The sequence below is a fragment of the Bombina bombina genome, chromosome 5, assembly GCF_027579735.1.
Source record: "Bombina bombina isolate aBomBom1 chromosome 5, aBomBom1.pri, whole genome shotgun sequence".
Taxonomy (NCBI): domain Eukaryota; kingdom Metazoa; phylum Chordata; class Amphibia; order Anura; family Bombinatoridae; genus Bombina; species Bombina bombina.
This window is the reverse complement of record NC_069503.1, coordinates 910,510,244-910,533,679: the sequence shown is the minus strand read 5'-3', so window position 1 is coordinate 910,533,679 and position 23,436 is coordinate 910,510,244. Positions and strand designations below refer to the sequence as shown.

General features: G+C 38.7%; 1 protein-coding gene across 1 annotated transcript in view; it reads right to left on the bottom strand.

The window, feature by feature from the left end:
* The window catches only part of CLVS1 (clavesin 1), a 209,587-nt gene that overhangs the window by 114,952 nt on the left and 71,199 nt on the right, over positions 1 to 23,436 (bottom strand). Inside the window, exon 3 of the mRNA XM_053713149.1 lies at positions 10,980 to 11,154. Coding sequence (XP_053569124.1) covers positions 10,980 to 11,154 — 175 coding nt within the window. The remainder of the gene's footprint in view (positions 1 to 10,979; positions 11,155 to 23,436) is intronic.

Genomic DNA, 23,436 nt, shown 5'->3' with positions numbered 1-23,436 from the left:
ATTGGTAATGCCTGTCTAGAAAGGCAAACCTCAGGAACTGATGATGATTCTTGTGAATCGGAATGTGAAGGTAGGCATCCTTTAAGTCCACTGTGGTCATGTACTGACCCTCTTGGATCATGGGTAAAATGGTTCGAATAGTTTCCATCTTGAATGATGGAACTCTGAGGAATTTGTTTAGGATCTTTAAATCCAAAATTGGTCTGAAGGTTCCCTCTTTTTTGGGAACCACAAACAGATTTGAATAAAACCCCTGTCCTTGTTCTGTCCGCGGAACTGGATGGATCACTCCCATTACAAGGAGATCTTGTACGCAGCTTAGGAATGCCTCTTTCTTTATCTGGTTTGCAGATAATCTTGAAAGGTGAAATCTCCCTTGTGGAGGAGAAGCTTTGAAGTCCAGAAGATATCCCTGAGATATGATCTCCAACGCCCAGGGATCCTGAACATCTCTTGCCCACGCCTGGGCAAAGAGAGAGAGTCTGCCCCCTACTAGATCCATTGTCGGATAGGGGGCCGCTCCTTCATGCTGTCTTAGAGGCAGCAGCAGGCTTTCTGGCCGGCTTGCCCTTGTTCCAGGACTGGTTAGGTTTCCAGGCCTGCTTGGATTGAGCAAAAGTTCTCTCTTGTTTTGAAGCTGAGGAAGTTGATGCTGCACCTGCCTTGAAATTTCGAAAAGGCATGAAAATTAGACTGTTTGGCCTTTGATTTGGCCCTGTCCTGAGGAAGGGTATGACCCTTACCTCCAGTAATGTCAACAATAATTTCTTTCAAACCAGGCCCGAATAAGGTCTGCCCCTTGAAAGGAATGTTGAGTAATTTAGACTTTGAAGTCACATCAGCAGACCAGGATTTGAGCCATAGCGCCCTACGCGCCTGGATGGCGAATCCGGAATTCTTAGCCGTTAGTTTAGTCAAATGAACAATGGCATCAGAAACAAATGAGTTAGCTAGCTTAAGAGTTCTAAGCTTGTCAACAATTTCAGTCAATGGAGCTGTATGGATGGCCTCTTCCAGGGCCTCAAACCAGAATGCCGCCACAGCAGTGACAGGCGCAATCCATGCAAGGGGCTGTAAAATAAAACCTTGTTGAATAAACATTTTCTTAAGGTAACCCTCTAATTTTTTATCCATTGGATCTGAAAAAGCACAACTGTCCTCAACCGGGATAGTGGTACGCTTTGCTAAAGTAGAAACTGCTCCCTCCACCTTAGGGACAGTCTGCCATAAGTCCCGTGTAGTGGCATCTATTGGAAACATTTTTCTAAATATAGGAGGTGGGGAAAAGGGCACACCGGGCCTATCCCACTCCTTACTAATAATTTCTGTAAGCCTTTTAGGTATTGGAAAAACATCAGTACTCACCGGCACTGCATAGTATTTATCCAGCCTACACAATTTCTCTGGCACTGCAACTGTGTCACAGTCATTCAGAGCAGCTAATACCTCCCCAAGCAATACACGGAGGTTCTCAAACTTAAATTTAAAATTAGAAATCTCTGAATCAGGTCTCCCCGATTCAGAGACGTCACCCACAGACTGAAGCTCTCCGTCCTCAGGTTCTGCATATTGTGACGCAGTATCAGACATGGCTCTTACAGCATCTACGCGCTCTGTATCTCGTCTAACCCCAGAGCTATCGCGCTTGCCCCTCAATTCAGGCAATCTGGATAATACCTCTGACAGGGTATTATTCATGATTGCAGCCATGTCCTGCAAAGTAATCGCTATGGGCGTCCCTGATGTACTTGGCGCCATATTAGCGTGCGTCCCTTGAGCGGGAGGCGAAGGGTCCAACACGTGGGGAGAGTTAGTCGGCATAACTTCCCCCTCGACAGACCCCTCTGGTGACAATTCTTTTATAGATAAAGACTGATCTTTACTGTTTAAGGTGAAATCAATACATTTAGTACACATTCTCCTATGGGGCTCCACCATGGCTTTTAAACATAATGAACAAGTATCCTCTGTTTCAGACATGTTTGTACAGACTAGCAATGAGACTAGCAAGCTTGGAAAACACTTTAAAGCAAGTTAACAAGCAATATAAAAAAACGTTACTGTGCCTTTAAGACAAACAAATTTTGACAAAATTTGAAATAACAGTGAAAAAAGGCAGTTACACTAACAACATTTTTACAGTGTATGTAACAAGTCAGCAGAGCATTGCACCCACTTGCAAATGGATGATTAACCCCTTAATAACAAAAACAGAATAATAAATGACAAAAACGTTTTTTAAACACATTCACAACAACTGCCACAGTCTACTGTGATTGTTACCCTCCTCAAACACGACTTTGAAGCCTTTTGAGCCCTTCAGAGATGTCCTGTATCATGCAGAGGGAAGCTGAATGTCTCTGTCAGTATTTTTAGCCTTTTGAGCCCTTCAGAGATGTCCTGTATCATGCAGAGGGAAGCTGAATGTCTCTGTCAGTAATTTTAGCTGCACAGAAAAGCACTAAAATAGGCCCTTCCCACTCATATTGCAACAGTGGAAAGCCTGTTACAAGGCAAAAATCAAGCCAGCCATGTGGAAAAAAACTAGGCCCCAATAAGTTTTGTCACCAAACATATATAAAAACGATTAACATGCCAGCAAACGTTTTATATTACACTTTTATAAGAGTATGTATCTCTGTTAATAAGCCTGATACCAGTCGCTATCACTGCATTTAAGGCTTAACTTACATTAATCCGGTATCAGCAGCAGTTTTCTAGCAAATTCCATCCCTAGAAATATGTTAACTGCACATACCTTATTACAGGAAAACCTGCACGCTATTCCCCCTCTGAAGTTACCTCACTCCTCAGAATATGTGAGAACAGCAAAGGATCTTAGTTACTTCTGCTAAGATCATAGAAATCACAGGCAGATTCTTCTTCTAATGCTGCCTGAGATGAAACAGTACACTCCGGTACCATTTAAAAATAACAAACTTTTGATTGAAGTTAAAAAACTAACTATAATACACCACTCTCCTCTTACTACGTCCATCTTTGTTGAGAGTTGCAAGAGAATGACTGGATATGACAGCTCTGCTGTGGGTGATCCTCTTGCAACTTCCTGTTGGGAAGGAGAATATCCCACAAGTAATGGATGATCCGTGGACTGGATACACTTAACAAGAGAAATAGATATTTATACTTATATATCTATAGGGATATACAGATATATATACATATATATATATATATATATATATATATATACATATATATATATATATATATATATATATATATATATATATATATATATATATATATAGTTGTGCTCATAAGTTTACATACCCTGGCAGAATTTATGATTTATTGGTCATTTTTCAGAGAATTTTAATGATAACACAAAAACTGACTGAAGCCATTTATTATCAATCAAATGTGTTTATTTTTTTTTAAATCATAATGACAACAGAAACTACCCAAATGACCCTGATCAAAAGTTTACATAACCCAGTTCTTAATACCATGTATTGCCCCCTTTAACATCAACAGCTTGAAGTCTTTTGTGGTACTTGTGGATGAGGCTCTTTATCTTCTCAGATGGTAAACATGTCAATTCTTTTATTTTTATATATATATATATATATATATATATATATATATGTGTGTGTGTGTGTGTGAACAAAAAACTTGCACTCTCTGTTCTTTTTCAATTAAAAAGATCACAGTAAACTTTTTACTTTATTGAAAAAGACCTGAGAGTGCAAGTTTTTTGTTCACATCTATTGATCTCACTAGCACCCTGGCAGTTGTTACATGGAGTGAGAGTGCACATCTAAGCTATATTTATATATGTATGCATATATATATTTCCTTCTTAATATGAGGAGAATCCACAGCTTCATTCCTTAATTCCTCACAGGAGGTTGGCAGAGAAGTGTCAGAAGATAGGGAGTAGTTCCTTATGGACGGTAGTATCCTTCAGAATGAGACTGGAGTTTTAAGCATACTTGTCAGCCTCTGAGTGAGAGCATTGACAAATGTTAGAGTCTGGAGATGTAGGGAGAGTCTTTCTGCAAACCCATCCAGACTCGTATTAACAGCTCCTAAGCAATCATTGTTGAAGAGTTTCACTGCCTGCTTTTATCACTCAAGTCCATGTCAGGAGCAATGCTACAAGATTGTCAAACTTGAGAGGCTGTGTTTCTGTTCCACGGCCTAGATTCTGGTAAGATCGTTTCATTTTTTATTTACACATATTATAAACGCAAGAAGACAGGGTCACAGTGTGACACCTTATATCTAAATTGAATCAGGGGTTAATGTTTCCAGAAGGGGATTATTGAACAGGGGGGATTAATCAGATATTCTAAATAGTGATTTTATGCTGTGACAAGTGTGAGATGAAGCTCATGCAGATGTTGGAATTTACAGGTTTTACTTTCACTTTAGGAGCTGTGCAGCCTGTTAGGCTTGGCGCGCTTTTAGTGGTGCAGGGGTGATCTTGCATGGCACACTACGTGACTGGATGTGGTCACATTGATTCCCTTCTTCCTGACTGTGCGGTTATCTGGAAACTAAGAGGGGTTCTCTCCTGGGCCTGGGTCATAGGAGGTGGTGAGTGCCCCAGTCATTGGGGGTATAAAAGTGCTATTTATCTTTGTCAATTGTCCTATTTATAAGCACAAGCTATGGAGGGTACTCACTCTTTACCTAAATCGAATGCCTGTCTATATTGTGAGGAGGCCACAGTATACCCACCTGATCAATTATGTTCCACATGCCTTAATAAAGTGATTATATCAAAGAAAGCTAAAATGTTTAGTACCACTAAGCCATCCACCTCTGAGGAGACCCCATCCTGTGAGGTGCGCACCCTACAGTCATCTCCTAATACACATGCAGCTTCCTGTAGCACTCCTATTCCTCCATCTGGAGGGGCCCTTTTACCGTCAGACTTTACTGATCAGTTACAGACGGCAGTGTCTGTGGCCTTTAGTGCTTTACCTTGCCCTGCTAAGCACAAGCGAAAGGTTAAATATTGCTATCCTTCCCAGGGGTCATCTGCTAGTCTATTGGATTTATCTGATACAAGATTATCCAATGATGAAGACACCTCTGTTACTTCAGACGCTCTTTCAGGGCTGGGATCTGCGGCCAGACTTTAGATTTAGGATTGAACACTTACTCTTTCTGCTAAAGGAAGTTTTGGCTGCAACAAATGGCGGATGTCGGAGATAGATCTCATGGCGTCTGGCTCAATTACAAGCTACCCAGATATGGGTCCTGGTCCAGGGATCTTCAGGCGGATCTAATAGATGCATTAGCAGTGCCTTGGAAGTTCAGTCTGATCTACATTATTTCACCGTTACCACTTCTCCCTTATGTAGTGGCCTGCATCAAGCAGGAGCAAGCATTAGTGATTCTAATAGCTCCATCATGGCCGTGGAGGATATGGTTTGCGGACCTGGTGGGGATGTCCTCAGGGATCTGCTGGAGCAAGGTCCTTTTGTTTATCAAAATCTAGATCCTCTGAGGCTGACTGCGTGGAGATTAAACGCTTAGTCCTAGCCAAGAGAGGTTTCTCTGAAAGAATTATTGATATTCTAATTCAAGCTTGTAAGCCGGTTACTTGTCGCCTCTATCATAAGATGTGGAGGACCTACTTATTCTGGTTTGAAGAGCAGGGATTCCCCTGGCATAAGGTCAGGGTTTCCAGCATTCTTTACTTTCTCCAGGATGGCCTGGAGAAAGGCCTTTATGCTAGCTCCCTTAAGGGACAGATTTCAGCCCTATCTGTTTAACTGCACAAGAGGCTCACTGAGCTTCCAGATGTCCAGTCTTTTGTTCAGGCTCTGACTAGAATCAGGCCTGTGTTTAGATCTAGTGCTCCTCCTTGGAGTTTAAATCGTGTTCTAAAGTTTGAGCCTATGCATGGAGTTGACATTAAATTACTGTCTTGGAAGTTTCTTTTTCTACTGGTTATAGCTTTGACGCATCTGAGATGGCTGCCTTGCATTGTGAGCCTCCTTACCTAGTATTCCATGCTGATTAGGCTGTTCTTCGTACTGGGTTAGGTTTTCTTCCTATGGTTGTTTCAGATCGCAACATCAATCAGGAGATTGTGGTTCCTCCCCTGTGACCTAATCCTTCTTCTTCAAAGGAGCGGTTACTCCATAATTTGGATGTGGTTCATGCCTTGAAGTTCTATCTTCAGGCTACAAAGGAGTTTAGACAGACTTCTTCCTTGTTTGTTGTCTATTCTGGAAAGCGTAAGGGGCAGAAAGCCTCATCCACTTCCTTGTCATTTTGGTTGAGGAGCATTATTCGCTTAGCTTATGAGACAGTGGGACATAAGCCTCCTCAGAGGATTAAGGCTCATTCAACCAGAGCTGTGGCTTCCTCTTGGGCCTTCAAGATTGAGGCCTCTATGGATCAGATTTATAGGGCGGCTACCTGGTCTTCCTTACATACCTTTTCAAAATTTTACAAATTTGACGTTTTTGCTTCAACTGAAGCTGATTTTGGGAAAGGTTTTGCAGGCTATGGTGCCCTCAGAATAGGGTCTGCCTTTTCTTTTACCCTCCCGTTTCATTTAGTGTCCTCTAGAGCTTGAGTATATGTTTCCCACAAGTAAGGAATGAAGCCGTGGACTCTCCTCATATTAAGATGGAAAACATAAATTATGCTTACCAGATAATTTCATTTCCTTCTGTATTCTCTGTTGGGCGGACCTACATTTTTTTTGTTCCTCTGGCACCATGTATACCCTGATATTTCTCCTACTGTTCCGTGTTCCCTCGGCAGAATGACTGGGGGATAAGGGAAGTGGGGGAGGTATTTAAGCCTTTGGCTGGGGTATCTTTGCCTCCTCCTGGTGGCCAGGTTCAGTATTTCCCACAAGTAAGGAATGAAGCTGTGGACTCTCCTCATACAGAAGGAAATGAAATTATCTGGTAAGCATAATTTATGTTATATATATATATATATATATATATATATATATATATACACATATATACATACATACACACAGTATATATATATATATATATATATATATATATATATATATATATATATATGTATTTATGTATGTGTGTGTGTATGCATGTATTTAGAATAAAAATTGTATCCTGTATGTGAAGAACATTGTAATGTTATATTTGTACAGTAAATATACAGTAAAACACAAATACATATATACACACATATATACATATACACTTATTTAGACATGTATATGTACAGTGCCCTCCGCTAATATTGGCACTCTGGGTAAATATGAGCAAAGAAGGCTGTAAAAAATTGTCTTGTTATTGTTTAACCTTTTGATTTTTTGCTAAACAATTACAAAGACAACATAGGTTTATCCCAAAAAATCTTTGTTAAATATATGTGTGTCACAATTATTGGCACCCAATGAATGCATTTGAGAAAAATATATTTGAAGTATATTCCCATTAATATTTTACATGTTTATTACACCTGGGTGACTAGGAACAGGAAATTGTTTAAACATGACTTCCTGTTTCACAGAGGTATAAATATGAGGTAACACATAGGCCAAATTCCATTAGTCATTTTTCACAATGGGCAAGACCAAGGAATATAGCTGTGATGTGCGGCAAAAAGTTTTTGAGCTTCACAAAATGGGAAGTGGCTATATGAAAATAGCAAAAGCATTTGTATTGACGTGTGTCTATTTTGTCTCAACACACTGTAAAGAGAATGGTTCAAGTGGCCAAAATATATCCATGGTTCACAGCTGGAGAATTGCAGAAGTTAGTTGTGTCTTGGGGTCAAAAAGTCTCTAAAACTACAATACAACGTCACCTACAGCACCACTAGTTGTTTGGAAGAAAAAAATCTCTACTCTCATCCAAAAACCAACTCAAGTTTCTATAAAAATGTAAATATGAGCAAGGAAGGCTGTGAAAAATTGTGTTTATTGTTCACCTTTTGATTTTTTGTTAAAAAAATACACAAAAATGCTCTGCTCTGATGGATATCAATCAATGGCAAATACAACACTGGTTTATAAAAAGAAAACAAAAACAAAAACCTTTGTTAAATATACGTGGCACAATTATTGGCACCTTTTTTGTCAATACTTTGAGCTACCTCCCTTTGCCAAGATAACAGCTCTGAGGCTTACTTATATAATGCCTGATGAGTTTGGAGAATACATGACAAGGGATCTTCTTCCATACAGAATCTCTCCAGATCCTTCAAATTTTGGGGTTGATGCTGGTGGAATTTCCTCTTCATTTCACCCCACAGGTTTTCTAAGGATGCTCAAGTCAGGGGTCTGGAATGGCCATGGAAGGACCTTGATTTTGTGGTCAGTAAACCATTTTAAGCTTTCTGGCAGAGGCAGTCAGGTTTTCATTTAATATCTGTTGATATTTCATAGAGTCGAGGATGCCAGGTATCCTAACAAAATGTCCAGGTCCTCTGACAAAAAAAAAGCCAAAAAACATTAAAGAGCCACCACTATATTTAATCTTGGGCATGAGGTACTTTTCTTTGTTTGCCAAACCCACCTTTGGAATTTATTGCCAAAAAGCTCTATTTTTGTTCGATCTGACCATAGAACCCAATCCCATTTTGAAGTACCGGCAAACTGAAAACGCTTGAGTTTGTATTTGTATAGTAGAGGCTTTTTTTTCTTGAAACCCTTCCAAACAACTTGTGGTGATGTAGGTGACTTCGGATTGTAGTTTTGAAGACTTTCTGACCCCAAGACGAAACTAACTTCTGCAATTCTCCAGCTGTAATCCATGGAGATATTTTGGGCACTCTAAACATTCTCTTCACAGTGTATTGAGACAATATAGACACATGTCCTCTTCCAGGTTGATTCATAACATTTCCAGTTGACTGGAACTTCTTAATTATTGTCCAGATGGTGGAAATGGGCATTTTCAATGCTTTTGCTATTTTCTTTTTCTTAAAGCCACTCCCTGTTTGGTTAAGCTCAACAACTTTTTGCCGCACATAACAGCTATATTCCTTGGTCTTACACATTGTGATGAATGGCTAAGGGAATTTGGCCTATGTGTTAGCTCATATTTATACCTCTGTGAATCAGGAAGTCATGGTTGAACAATTTCCTGTCCTAGTCACTAAGGTGTACTAAAACATGTAAAATATTAATGGAAATATACTTCAAATATATTTTTCTCATATGCATTCATCGGGTTGCCAATAATTGTGATGCACATATTTATTATTATCAGGTATTTGTAGAGCGCCAACAGATTCCGCAGCGCTATAAAGGTATACAAGATAACATTTACAGGTATCAAATGGGTAGAGGGCCCTGCCGAGAGTTGCGCTGTTGTAGTTGGCTCCTATGAAGGTGAACTACAAACAGCTGGGCTCATAGGCTTACAGGCTAAGGGGTCCAAGGGGATAACAGTGGATATATTTAACAAAGATATATTAACTTGGATAAACCTGTGTTATGTTTGCAATTGTTTGATATCCATAAGAGCAGACCTTTTTTGTGTATTTTTTTAACAAAAGGTTAAACAATAAAGACACATTTTTACAGCCTTCTTTGCTCATATTTACCAAGGGTGCCAATATTAGTGAAAGGCACTTTATATATATATATATATATATATATATATATATATATATATATATATATATGCATTATAGCCCTTTGCAGTCAAATACCTTGTTATATACCATATACCTTTTTACCCTTATAACCTTTTTTTAATACTTGTATGAATATTTTTTATCAGATAGTTTTTAAATGAGTGTAAATGTATGTTTTATGCCATCTGTTTTAACGCACTGCCCTTTACGCAAGGGTTTCAGTTGTGCTAACCCTGAGAGTAAAATGCGATTGCACTCTTGCGATCTTGTTAACTTTTATCTTGTAATACGCATGCTTTTTCAATGCCCACAAAATGACAATATCCCTCATGTGCAACCTTTAGTGCACCACTTGTAATGTAGCTATTAGTGATTTAGTGCCATTTATATAAACTCACATGGTGTCAATTCAAATGCAAATATAAAATAACATGAGCCAGCATTTAGTGTAGTATAGAGAAGTGTAGATATAATTTATTTAAAATAATTCTTAGGCTAGAAAAGCAGTCAATAAACAGATTTTGCAGAAAGTCGGATAGCCAATTCTGAGAACGTAAAACATTATTCTTGTACTAAGTTTGATTGTATACTTATGTGCTCATCTAGACAAGTATTATGATAAATGTAACATAGATAAACTCAAATTGATGTAGAATTGCATTTCTATTTCTATTTCTCATCAAAGCATTACATCTACCAAAAAATACTGACATATTCAAGCAGGATCCTCAAACTCATCTGCTTCAGTCTATTTAACTATTAATATGTTTCATGTACGATAACACTTTACAAATTAATTTTATTAATTACTATTATTACTGCCACAACATATGGATTTACTCTTTTATTTCATTGCTTTGCCCAGTAATTACAATGAACAACAGGGAAATGCAGCAGCTTGGTTAAAGTGTATGTCTACTATGCACAAAAGATACACTGAGATGTATGGGTAGATCTGATATTGGATCTCAAGGTCGTTGTAGGATTCTGCTAATTTCCAAGGGCAGTAGTGACTGGCTTAAATTCCATAAATCTGGATTAAGCTCAAGAACATTATAATATTATTTTTTAGTTTTCACAAGTAGACCTCACTCAAAAACATAACAGATCAGAAGATCTCAATGCTCCAAAGTCTAAGGAACCCTAGCACACACCAAATGAAATGCCATAGTTGTGTAGTTGAGTGGTGGATTCATGAAAGGAGATGTATGCCTAATTTTGTGGATAAAACTGAAATATTAGTAAGATTTTAATTTTTGTTATTGAACTTTACATTACATTTTAAATTAGCCAATTAAGCAACAGCTAAGCAGAGACATGGCCTTTGAATAAAACTGTCTATTCAACAGATTTACAGTAAACAATTTGTGCAATATACATATTAAACCAAAAATATTATTTATTTATTTTTGTTTACATACCTGTAAACCTTCAATAGCTAGTCTGAGGATAGAGGGGGTAAGCTTGGAGGCTTGCTTGAAGGAAAAATTGCTCCAGTCTATAATTAAAATAAACCCATTGATCTGAAGCTCCTGATCTTCAATAAGAACTTCTAGCGACAGGAGAATAGCTCGTAAGATGTCAACAAAACAGTTCCTTAAAAGTAGAAATAAAAAGGTTTATTTTAGTAACAGTGTTGATATTTTAAGAAACATGGATAAGGAACAACTCAAAGTACACACTATCCCTTCATGTTCAGAGGAATTCCTCTATCTATCTATCTATCTATCATTTATCTAGGCATCTGATTGTGAAGAATCATAATGACTGATAAAGCAGAAAGGTTACACAATTGGAATCATTGAAAAACCTTTCTCTGTCTGGTTATCTATGCATTAACTATAACCTCATATTATTTACACATAGAGTGCTAGTGAACATGGCCCATCAATTGAAGTTGAGGGAACACTTTTCTAAAACATTGTTATATGAGGTCTGGTTATCTAGAGCAGCAATGCCCAACTTTTTTACACATGGGACCTGCAGGTCAATATTTTAGAAGCCTTAAGGGCTGCATCCAAAGTTATGGCTATTAAAAGACACAAATTATAAGAGATGGACCTAAAAATACACTATTTAATACTAAGGTTGTCAGCAGTGCATTTTGTAATGTATCATTCAAAGAAGGGGAGAAGAGAGGGGTGGGCTGAGAAGGAAGGAAAGAGAGGGATGTGAGAGTGGAGGGATGAGGGAGACAGTGTAACTTATACTCACATACCTTATGCTTAGCCACAAGTACTCTGTAACTCAGCTCTTAAACTTACTGCTTTCCAACAGTGCCATGCACAAAACAATGCAGCAGCTCCTATTTAAGTTTCACTTTGGTTACTGGCGGCAAATGCCTTATTAAAAAGAGGGAGGAGGCTGGAGGAGTAGTGTGCTGTGCAACAACTTTCACCACCCTCCCTCAGCACCACTAAACACTTGATAAAATTTCAAGCACTGTAAAGCTGAACAAGAAGTGTGCTGCATGGTTACTTCCCCACCCTGACCACAATAAACCTGCCTCAGTATCGCTCGTTGCAAAGATGAAGGACTGTGCTACACGGCTGGTTTATCCACCCTCCTACCATGACCACTAAATACCTGCCACAGTATTAAGCACTGCAAAGCTGAAAGAGGAGTGTGCTGTGTGGCCACTCCCCCCACCCTTAGTATTGCTCACTAACGGCTAGATTTAGAGTTTTGTCGGTAATGACCCGCGTAGCTAACGCTGGCTTTTTTCTGGCCGCACCTTTTAAATAGACAAATAATACAACACACTAAAAAGCGCCCCACATAAAAAAGGATATATGATGTATAAATTACATTCAAATGATGTTTCCAAAGATTCAATTCACATAGTAGAGGTTGCTGCCACCACAAATACACGGTTCTGGAACCGGATAAACTAAAAAATAAAGAAAAGAACAGAGGCAGGGCGCATCCCCTCTAAGTGTAACATGTTTGTTACAGGCAAAAATTTATTAAAATATACAATTTCAAACTCACACAATCAAACCTCAAACATGTGAGGTATGTTCAGGCACTGGGAGAACAACTTTCTGGGTCTCTCAAGGCAAATCTGTAGCCATGTATTTGATACAGCTCACTCGGTCTGGAGGTTTAGATGTTAGTTCCTCACTAGTGATATCCAGTATCAGGGACTCCTCCGGTCCCAATATTGTCCCCAGAAAGGATTAAAAGTGTTCCAAAACACACCAACAGTTAATAGTTCTGTTAAAAGTATATATAAATATAGCTACCACCACGCTCAGTCTTCTGAACAGCTAAAGCGCAAGAATAAAGCCGGCTTGCTTGCGGTTGCGGTTGCTGAAACGGCTGACGTGGTGACGTGATGCGGTGGGCGTGGCCTTACGCGTTTCGTAGGGAATCTCCCTACTTCGTCAGAGGCTGCCCACTGTAACCACCAATGCATCTTAAATAGCAATACCTGAGGCCACCCTATTTTCCGGAACTGCCCTCAGGTATATCTGAAACCATATTTGTTAAGGGCAACATGTGCATACATTATATATATTTAACACATAGAAATAATTTGATCATTTTGTCGCCCGTACTTTAAAAATATATGAAAAAGGATAAACGAATGCATGTCTGGAGTGCTAAAAAACATACATGTTAAAAACAATATCACCAGTGACAATATCACCAGTAATTACGATATTGATCTAAAATTCCAAAGGAGTGCATTATTTATTATTATTTTAAAAACCGCATTTCATTACACTTCATAAATATTTATTTATAAATAAAACATATGATAATAACCTTTAAAAAACCCCTATAAAATACCAGGAATGGTGATCATAATTTAGTCACACATATATGATATAGAAATTACAAAAAATGATTTAAGTTCCATTCAATCTAAAGTTAAAACACTTGTTACTTTCCTATGAATTAAAGGTCAACCCAGTATTTATTGTGTTGAAATACCTTATCTCAGATCTACATGTGGAAATAATTTGTAACATATAATCTACAACTCATGATTTATAATTTATCATTTATAATCCATAAAAAGGTATACCATATTGCATGCACTTCATACATAATTTAATTAATATAAAATATTAAATATTAAATATTAAAAATTCAGTGTGTATACCTATTCACTAGATTACACCCTACTACAAACTAATGTGAATACATATGTAAGTGTAAGTGGTGTAAAATTAGGAATGGATATTTATGACAAGCAGGTATGAGAAGGAGGGGGGCACAATAAAATGACATCTATCCCAAAAGGGACAACTCATGTTTCGCCACTAGATGATTGTTTAAAACTAATGATGATAAAATTCATATTCAATCATCTACTAAAAAGGCCGCTAGATCTATTTCTCGGTTCATCCCACTGGGCTCCAGTGTTCCCAGAGTCCTAATCCAATAGGTTTCTCTTCTTCTCAGGGCTATTAGTCTATTACCTCCTCTTATATCAAGTTTTACTCTCTCAATAGCCTTAACCTGTAAACTACTTGGATCTTTGTTATGGGCTTCAGAAAAATGTGCTATAACCCCATGGGACAAAACACATTTTTCAATGTTAACAACATGTTCCCTAAAGCTGGTTTTCAAACTTCTTTTTGTTCTTCCAATATATACTTTCCCACATGAACAAGATAAATGGTACACTACATGTGTGGTTTTGCAATTTAAGGATTCTTTGATTGAATAAATTTTATCATCTCTTAAAGATTTAAATTCCGTATTCACCTTGTCCCAGTGTAGGCAACTTAGGCAGTTTTTTCTTCCACATTTAAAAAAACCCGAAGCCCGTTTCTGTAACCAATTCTTACACTTAGCCTCTTCTCTTAGTTTACTGGGAGCTAGAATATTTTTCAAATTGTCATTTTTTTTAAAAATGATATGTGGTCTCTCAGTTAAAACTTCTTTTAAAATCGGATCTTGCAGTAAAACTGGCCAATGTTTTCTAAAAGATTTTTCAATTTGTCTAGAGGCTCTATTGTATTTGGTTATAAACAGGGGTTGATCTTTCATTTCCTTAGTCTTTCCGGGATTTTTGTCTTTTTTTGTTACCAGAAGGGTGTTTCTTTCTATTTTCTTGGCTCTAGTATACGCATCTGATATTACTATAGGATCATATCCTTTGCTTATGAAACAAACATATAACACTTAGAGGGGATGCGCACCTTTTAAATAACTCTGGTATTGAGAGTCCACAGAATGGCTGCGTAAGGCTCCAAAAAAGGAGCGTAGAGCATATTTAACACAACTTCAACTCTCAATACCAGAGTTGCTTACGGACACGGCCAGCTTCAAAAACGTGCTCGTGCGCGATTCCCCCATAGGAAACAATGGGGCTGTTTGAGCTGAAAAAAAACCTAACACCTGCAAAAAAGCCGCGTTCAGCTCCTAACGCAGCCCCATTGTTTGCTATGGGGAAACACTTCCTACGTCTGCACCTAACACTCTAACATGTACCCCGAGTCTAAACACCCCTAACCTTACACTTATTAACCCCTATTCTGCCGCCCCCGCTATCGCTGACCCCTGCATATTATTATTAACCCCTAATCTGCCGCTCCGTAAACCGCCGTTACTTACATTATCCCTATGTACCCCTAATCTGCTGTCCCAAACACCGCCGACCCCTATATTTATTAACCCCTAATCTGCCCCCCACAACGTCGCCTCCACCTGCCTACACTTATTAACCCCTAATCTGCCGACCGGACCGCACCGCTATTATAATAAAGTTATTAACCCCTAATCCGCCTCACTAACCCTATAATAAATAGTATTAACCCCTAATCTGCCCTCCCTAACATCGCCGACACCTAACTTCAAACATTAACCCCTAATCTGCCGACTGGAGCTCACCGCTATTCTAATAAATGTATTAACCCCTAAAGCTAAGTCTAACCCTAACACTAACACCCCCCTAACTTAAATATAATTTAAATCTAACGAAATTAATTAACTCTTATTAAATAAATTATTCCTATTTAAAGCTAAATACTTACCTGTAAAATAAATCATAATATAGCTACAATATAAATTATAATTATATTATAGCTATTTTAGGATTAATATTTATTTTACAGGTAACTTTCTATTTATTTTAACCAGGTACAATAGCTATTAAATAGTTAAGAACTATTTAATAGCTAAAATAGTTAAAATAATTACAAAATTACCTGTAAAATAAATCCTAACCTAAGTTACAATTAAACCTAACACTACACCATCAATAAATTAAATAAATAAAATACCTACAATTACCTACAATTAAACCTAACACTTCACTATCAATAAATTAATTAAATACAATATCTACAAATAAATACAATGAAATAAACTAACTAAAGTACAAAAAATAAAAAAGAACTAAGTTACAAAAAATAAAAAAATATTTACAAACATCAGAAAAATATTACAACAATTTTAAACTAATTACACCTACTCTAAGCCCCCTAATAAAATAACAAAGACCCCCAAAATAAAAAAATGTCCTACCCTATTCTAAATTACTGATGATGGATGTAAGGAATTCCTTTTTTCTCATATGCTGTACCTTTAAGGATATAAACCCCTCCCTATAAATAGCCACATCCTGTTTTACTCAATGCTGGATTATTGAAGTTCGTTCTTTAAACTTCAGCCTCTTGGTTACTCTGACCTATCTACTAGTTACCTGGAAATCCTTGCTGACAAGTGCTGCTTTCTGAAGTTTATCCCGGACCTTCCGGGGTTCCGCTCTTCATACCTGCTGGACTCAGAGGCACAGCTCTGAGCCATACGTCATCAGCTACGGCCCTCTGTCTGCAACAGCGTCTCTCACTCCACACTCAGACGCCGGGTGAATATTCTCTAGCTGCCAGTTGAGTTTGCGGGACTCTCAACCTCTGCTGGTTCGTATCTGACTCACTGTATTCCTAACATCTGCGGACCTGAGGTATGAACTGATGCTTTTACTGTTATATTGCCTTTGCTTATATCTTGTAGTTTGTGCACCCCAGACTTCAGGCATCAAGTATTAAGGCTATAGCAAGTCACTACCGTAACTTAGGAAAATCCTTATGTTAGTTACCGTAGTGACACAAATTAATATTTTTTCACCTTGTTGTCAATTGTAATCTGTTAAACACACGATAATCAGGAAAATTGATTCAATAGAGTTATAACATTCAAAATACTGAGTCACTCTTAACATTTCATGACATATTCATGACATAATAATCCAGCCTTAAATAATTAACAGGAAAACCCTGATACAAACAGATTTTTTTTGTCCTGTTAAAATAATTGTTGTACTCTCCTCATACAATGGATCCTAATGCTATGGCAGATCATTTGAAAAACCTGTCAGACAGGGTGGATCTCCTAGCTGATTCCTTTCATGAACTGCAAGTAGAAAATCAGGCCCTAAGAGCCTGTCTCAGAGAATCCCTTGCAGCTAAACCAGTTACAGCTGAACATTCACCTGAAAAAGTAGTATCAACACCTGAGAAATTCTCAGGCAATCGTTCTCAGTTTAGAGAATTCAGGAACTCATGTTTATTATTATTTCAATTAAAACCCAAAACTTATGCCTCTGAAAGAACAAGGGTTTTAACAATAATCTCTTATTTAAGGGGAGAGCCCAGGGCATGGGCAGATACTTTCTTTGAAAGAGACGACCAAATCTTAGGATCAGTAGATGCTTTTTTTCACTGAAATGTCATCACTATATGACGATCCGTATAAACAGATTTCAGCTGAAAACAACTTAAGGGCATTAAAACAACATAAAAATCCGGTTGAAACATACATAACTCAATTTAAAATACACGCCAGAGATTCAATGTGGAATGAGATATCACTTAAGAATCAGTTCCGGCTAGGATTGAGTGAGGAACTGAAGGATGAGATATCTCGTGTAGGTCTACCAGAGACCTTAGAGGATTTCTACACCGTGTCTATATCTATAGACAGACGTCTCAGAGAAAGACGTTCAGAAAAAAATGGGTATTGTAAAAAGATCACCTATACCCCATACAACACCAAGCAAGGACCAACCACAACCAATGGAGATCGGCTTCATAAAAGGACCTCTGTCCTTACAGGAGAAGACTAGGAGGAAGAATTTGAATCTATGCCTATATTGTGCTTCTTCTAAACATGAAGTGAAGGACTGCCCCATACTGGCAAAGCAGAAATTAGGTAAGGACTCTTTACTTCAAACTAATTTTTTCTCCAAATTAGTCCCAACCTCATACCTCACCTTACCTGTCTTTTTACAGTGGGAGCACTACAAGATCAAGACAACAGCCTTGATTGACACAGGTTCCTGTGGAAACTTTGTTGACATGAAATTTGTGACATACAATAAAATCCCTTTAATTCCCAAGCAAACTCCAGTGTCTGTGAAAGTCATTGATGGTAGTACATTGGCGAGTGGTCCTCTCACACACCAAACAATTCCCCTACACTTAATAACAGGTAACATTACTCAGGAACAAATATCTTTTGATGTAATTTCTTCCCCTATGTTTGATATAATTCTAGGGATAAAGTGGTTGAGTTCCCATAAACCTAACATAGATTGGCAACAATCCACCATTTTCTTCCCAGAAACATTGAAAGAGAATCAAACTGTTACCACTCTTATCCTTCTCTCTGAAACTGAATCTGTAGATAAGATTGGTATACCTGTCCATTATCAAGAATTTAAGGACGTCTTCGATAAAATTGAAGCTGAGTCCCTTCCGCCTCATAGGGCATACGATTGCCCAATAGACCTGCTTCCTGGTGTTTCGATTCCTTTTGGGCATCTGTACCCCCTCTCTAAACCTGAGCTGGAAAAACTTAAAGCTTATATAGATGAAAACCTTAAGAAAGGCTTTATAAGACCTAGTACCTCCCCAGCTGGTGCTGGTATGTTTTTTGTTACCAACAAGGATGGTACGCTTAGGCCTATCATAGATTATAGAGAGTTAAACAAACGTACAAGGAAGAACAGGTATCCCCTCCCTTTAATACCCGAACTAATAGAAAGATTACGAGGTGCCTCGTTATTCACTAAATTGGATCTCAGAGGCGCCTATAATCTTATCAGAATGAGAGCTGGAGACGAATGGCTTACAGCTTTTAGGACCAGATACGGTCTTTATGAATATACTGTAATGCCATTCGGGCTATGCAATGCCCCAGCAACATTCCAATGTTTCATAAATGATATTTTTAGAGACATCCTGGATGTATATGTAATTGTCTATCTTGATGACATCCTAATCTATTCCCCAGATTTGGCACAACACAGAATTCATGTCAAGGAAGTTCTTTCCAGGTTAAGACAGAATAGGTTATATGCTAAACCAGAAAAATGCATTTTTGAAACAGAGACTATCACCTTCTTAGGTTATCACATAACGGAACAGGGCATATCTATGGATAATAAAAAGGTACAGGCCATTCTTGATTGGCCAGTTCCGACCTGCAAAAAAGAAGTACAACGCTTCTTGGGCTTCTCCAACTTCTATCGGAAGTTCATTCCAGGGTTCGCAGCTATTAGTAAACCTCTCACAGAATTGACTAAGGCACACATCACCTTCTCCTGGACACAAAAAGCCCAAAAAGCTTTTGATTATCTCAAACAGAAATTTTCATCTGAACCCATTCTTAGTTACCCCAACATGAATCATCAATTTGTATTAGAAGTAGACGCTTTTGAACATGCTATAGGGGCTATTTTGTCACAAAGACCTTCATTTAAAGAACCTTTACATCCGGTTGCCTATTTCTCCAGAGTGTTACAACCGGCTGAATTAAATTATCCAGTCGGGGAAAAGGAACTTCTGGCAATAAAGAGTTTGTTTGACCACTGGCGTCATTTATTGGAGGGTGCTGTACACCCAATCATTATATTCACAGACCATAAGAACTTGCAGTACCTCCAAACAAACAAAACTCTCTCTTCAAGGCAACTTAGATGGAGCCTCTATTTCTCCAGGTTCCGATATAACATCACTTATAGGCCAGGGGACAAGAATGGGAAGGCGGATGCCCTTTCTCGTCAAATCAAAAGGAATATCTCACACAATACTCCCACTACTGTTATCCCTAAAGAATGTTTCATTGGATTTATAACTTCGGTAACAAAACTGATTAAAGAGGGTCAAAGAACTGATACTACCTTACCATTAGAAACTCTCACCCTACATACTGATGGACTTTACTACAAGGATGGAAAACTATATATACCACCAACTCACCGCCAGGTGGTTCTGCAACAGGTCCAAGAGTCGCCTCTTGCTGGACATATGGGCTCGACGAAGACCACCGAATTACTCCTACGTTCCTATTGGTGGCCAGAGATTAGGAAATCTATACAAACCTTCCTGTCTAAATGCATCATTTGCGCTACCTCTAAACACTCCAAACAAAAACCGCTTGGGTTCTTGCAACCACTTCCACCTCCTCAAAGACCATGGGAGAAAGTTTCAATGGATTTCATAGTCGACCTCCCCAGATCTAATGGCTATAATACTATATTTGTTGTCACAGACCTTTTTTCAAAGATGGCCCATTTCATCCCCACAACAGCTCTTCCTACTTCTGGACATACCGCTGATCTTTTCCTTAGAGACGTTGTATGATTACATGGAATACCTGAATCTGTTGTTAGTGACCGGGGCACGCAATTTACATCCAGATTTTGGCGTAATCTTTGAAAGGCACTTCACATAGAACAATGTCTTACGACTTCCTTTCATCCTCAGTCGAATGGCCAAACGGAGCGTGCGAATCAATCATTGGAACAGTTCCTTCGATGTTACTGTTCGCAGGAACAACATACTTGGGCTACTTTCCTCCCAATGGCTGAATTCGCCCATAACAACCATGTGAATTCATCTACTGGCTATAGCCCTTTCTTTATCAACTACGGTATGCATCCTCGTTCTGACCTACTGCCTAAGATAAATTCACCTTGTCCACAGGTGAATGATACCATTAATGACATCTCACGCATTTTTTCGTCTGTTAAGGATCATATTTTGGAAGCCCAATCTTCACAGAGTAAGTACTACAACTTACGGCATAGGTCCAGCATCTCATACACAATAGGTCAAAAGGTGTGGTTATCTACCAGAAACTTGAAGTTGCATTACCCCAGTAAGAAGTTAGGCCGCACCTATATTGGACCTTTTGTCATCTCTTCCATCAACAATCCCCTTACAGTTAGGGCTCCATGTACTAAGCAGTCAGCGAGCTACCCGCAACAAATCTCGCGTCAAAACTCGCAAACTGATATGTACAAAGTCGTCAACTATGTTCAAACTCGCATCTTTAAAATTGCGAGCGTACTTATCCGCCAAACCTCGCTACCTCTCCATTTTTCACTGTAATTAGACACATTTGACCACCAACTCGCCAAAAACGAATGTACTAAAAAATCTATTTGTCCGCTCGCTACAATTTCCGCTCCCACCTAGTTATTTTTGCCTCGCCACCTTTTAGGTGGCGGGCAAGGTACAAAACAATAGGAAAGTCAATCTAGACGCCAGTCTAGACATATATAAAAGGCAGTAATATCAGCATTGTACAGCATAAATGGCGTCTAATTTGTCTCTCATTTCCATGTACATAAATTGCGCCAAATTTGTCGACTGTAATTAAAGAGTAATCTATATTTTAAATTTGTATTGTATAGTTGTCAATCTTTATAATTATTTTTATATTAATATTTATATATTATCAGATCCAGATGAAGCCATATCCAAATTGTAAATAAATATTACAAAAATAACGCTCTGTTATCACTCTTCAAAAAATTTAGAACAATAATAAAGTTGTTTAGATAAGTTGAACTTTTATAGGAGCAAAATTCTATTCCCGCGACTACTATGATGTTCGTGACACCTTGCATGTCACGTGTTAATAATTGGCCAGACAATTCAACTGAAAGTTAAAAGTACATCAGCTTAGTCGCGGCGAGCGAGACGTCAAATTTATCAATAATCCGCCACTGCTCGCGGCGGGCTAGACTTGTCTATTTATTGGGGGATTATTAGTACATAGTGACAGGGGACACCATTTCGCCCGCGGCGAGTAACGGCGAGTTTATCCACGTCTAAAATGACGGATGAATTGACGGCTTAGTACATGGAGCCCTTACTTTGGATCTCCCACCTTCGCTGAAGGTACATCCCACGTTCCATATTTCCTTGGTGAAGCCTTGTTCCTCAGATGTACCCACTCTCAAGGACCTGCCTGGGACTTCTACTTCTGGGGCTCAGGAGGAGTTCCAGGTACATAGCATTCTTGATTCCAGAATTGAACAGGGACGCTTATTTTACCTGGTCCGCTGGAAGGGCTATGCACCAGAGGACGATACTTGGGAACCTGCTTCCAACCTTTCGGCTCCTAGGCTTGTCTCCCTGTTTCACCGACGGTACCCTGACAGACCCAGGCCCTGAACCCTCGCTGTGGGTTCCTTGGGGGGGGGGGCTATGTAAGGAATTCCTTTTTTCTCATATGCTGTACCTTTAAGGATATCAACCCCTCCCTATAAATAGCCACATCCTGTTTTACTCAATGCTGGATTATTGAAGTTCGTTCTTTAAACTTCAGCCTCTTGGTTACTCTGACCTATCTACTAGTTACCTGGAAATCCTTGCTGACAAGTGCTGCTTTCTGAAGTTTATCCCGGACCTTCCGGGGTTCCGCTCTTCATACCTGCTGGACTCAGAGGCACAGCTCTGAGCCATACGTCATCAGCTACGGCCCTCTGTCTGCAACAGCGTCTCTCACTCCACACTCAGACGCCGGGTGAATATTCTCTAGCTGCCAGTTGAGTTTGCGGGACTCTCAACCTCTGCTGGTTCGTATCTGACTCACTGTATTCCTAACATCTGCGGACCTGAGGTATGAACTGATGCTTTTACTGTTATATTGCCTTTGCTTATATCTTGTAGTTTGTGCACCCCAGACTTCAGGCATCAAGTATTAAGGCTATAGCAAGTCACTACCGTAACTTAGGAAAATCCTTATGTTAGTTACCGTAGTGACACAAATTAATATTTTTTCACCTTGTTGTCAATTGTAATCTGTTAAACACACGATAATCAGGAAAATTGATTCAATAGAGTTATAACATTCAAAATACTGAGTCACTCTTAACATTTCATGACATATTCATGACATAATAATCCAGCCTTAAATAATTAACAGGAAAACCCTGATACAAACAGATTCCTAACATCTAACCTAATGAACTGATGCTTTTACTGTTATATTGCCTTTGCTTATATCTTGTAGTTTGTGCACCCCAGACTTCAGGCATTAAGTATTAAGGCTATAGCAAGTCACTACCGTAACTTAGGAAAATCCTTATGTTAGTTACCGTAGTGACACAAATTAATATTTTTTCACCTTGTTGTCAATTGTGATCTGTTAAACACACGATAATCAGGAAAATTGATTCAATAGAGTTATAACATTCAAAATACTGAGTCACTCTTAACATTTCATGACCTATTCATGACAATGGATGTCTAGCCCCCGCTTGGGCTTAGATGAAGATTTCCGAGCCTGGAACGATCGGTGATACCTGGCATGGTGAAGACAAGGTAGGAAGATCTTCAGGGGCTTAGTGTTAGGTTTATTTAAGGGGGGTTTGGGTTAGATTAGGGGTATGTGGGTGGTGGGTTGTAATGTTGGGGGGGGGTATTGTATGTGTTTTTTACAGGCAAAAGAGCTGAATTCTTTGGGGCATGCCCCGCAAAGGGCCCTGTTCAGGGCTGGTAAGGTAAAAGAGCTTTGAACTTTAGTAATTTAGAATAGGGTAGGGCATTTTTTTTATTTTGGGGGTCTTTGTTATTTTATTAGGGGGCTTAGAGTAGGTGTAATTAGTTTAAAATTGTTGTAATA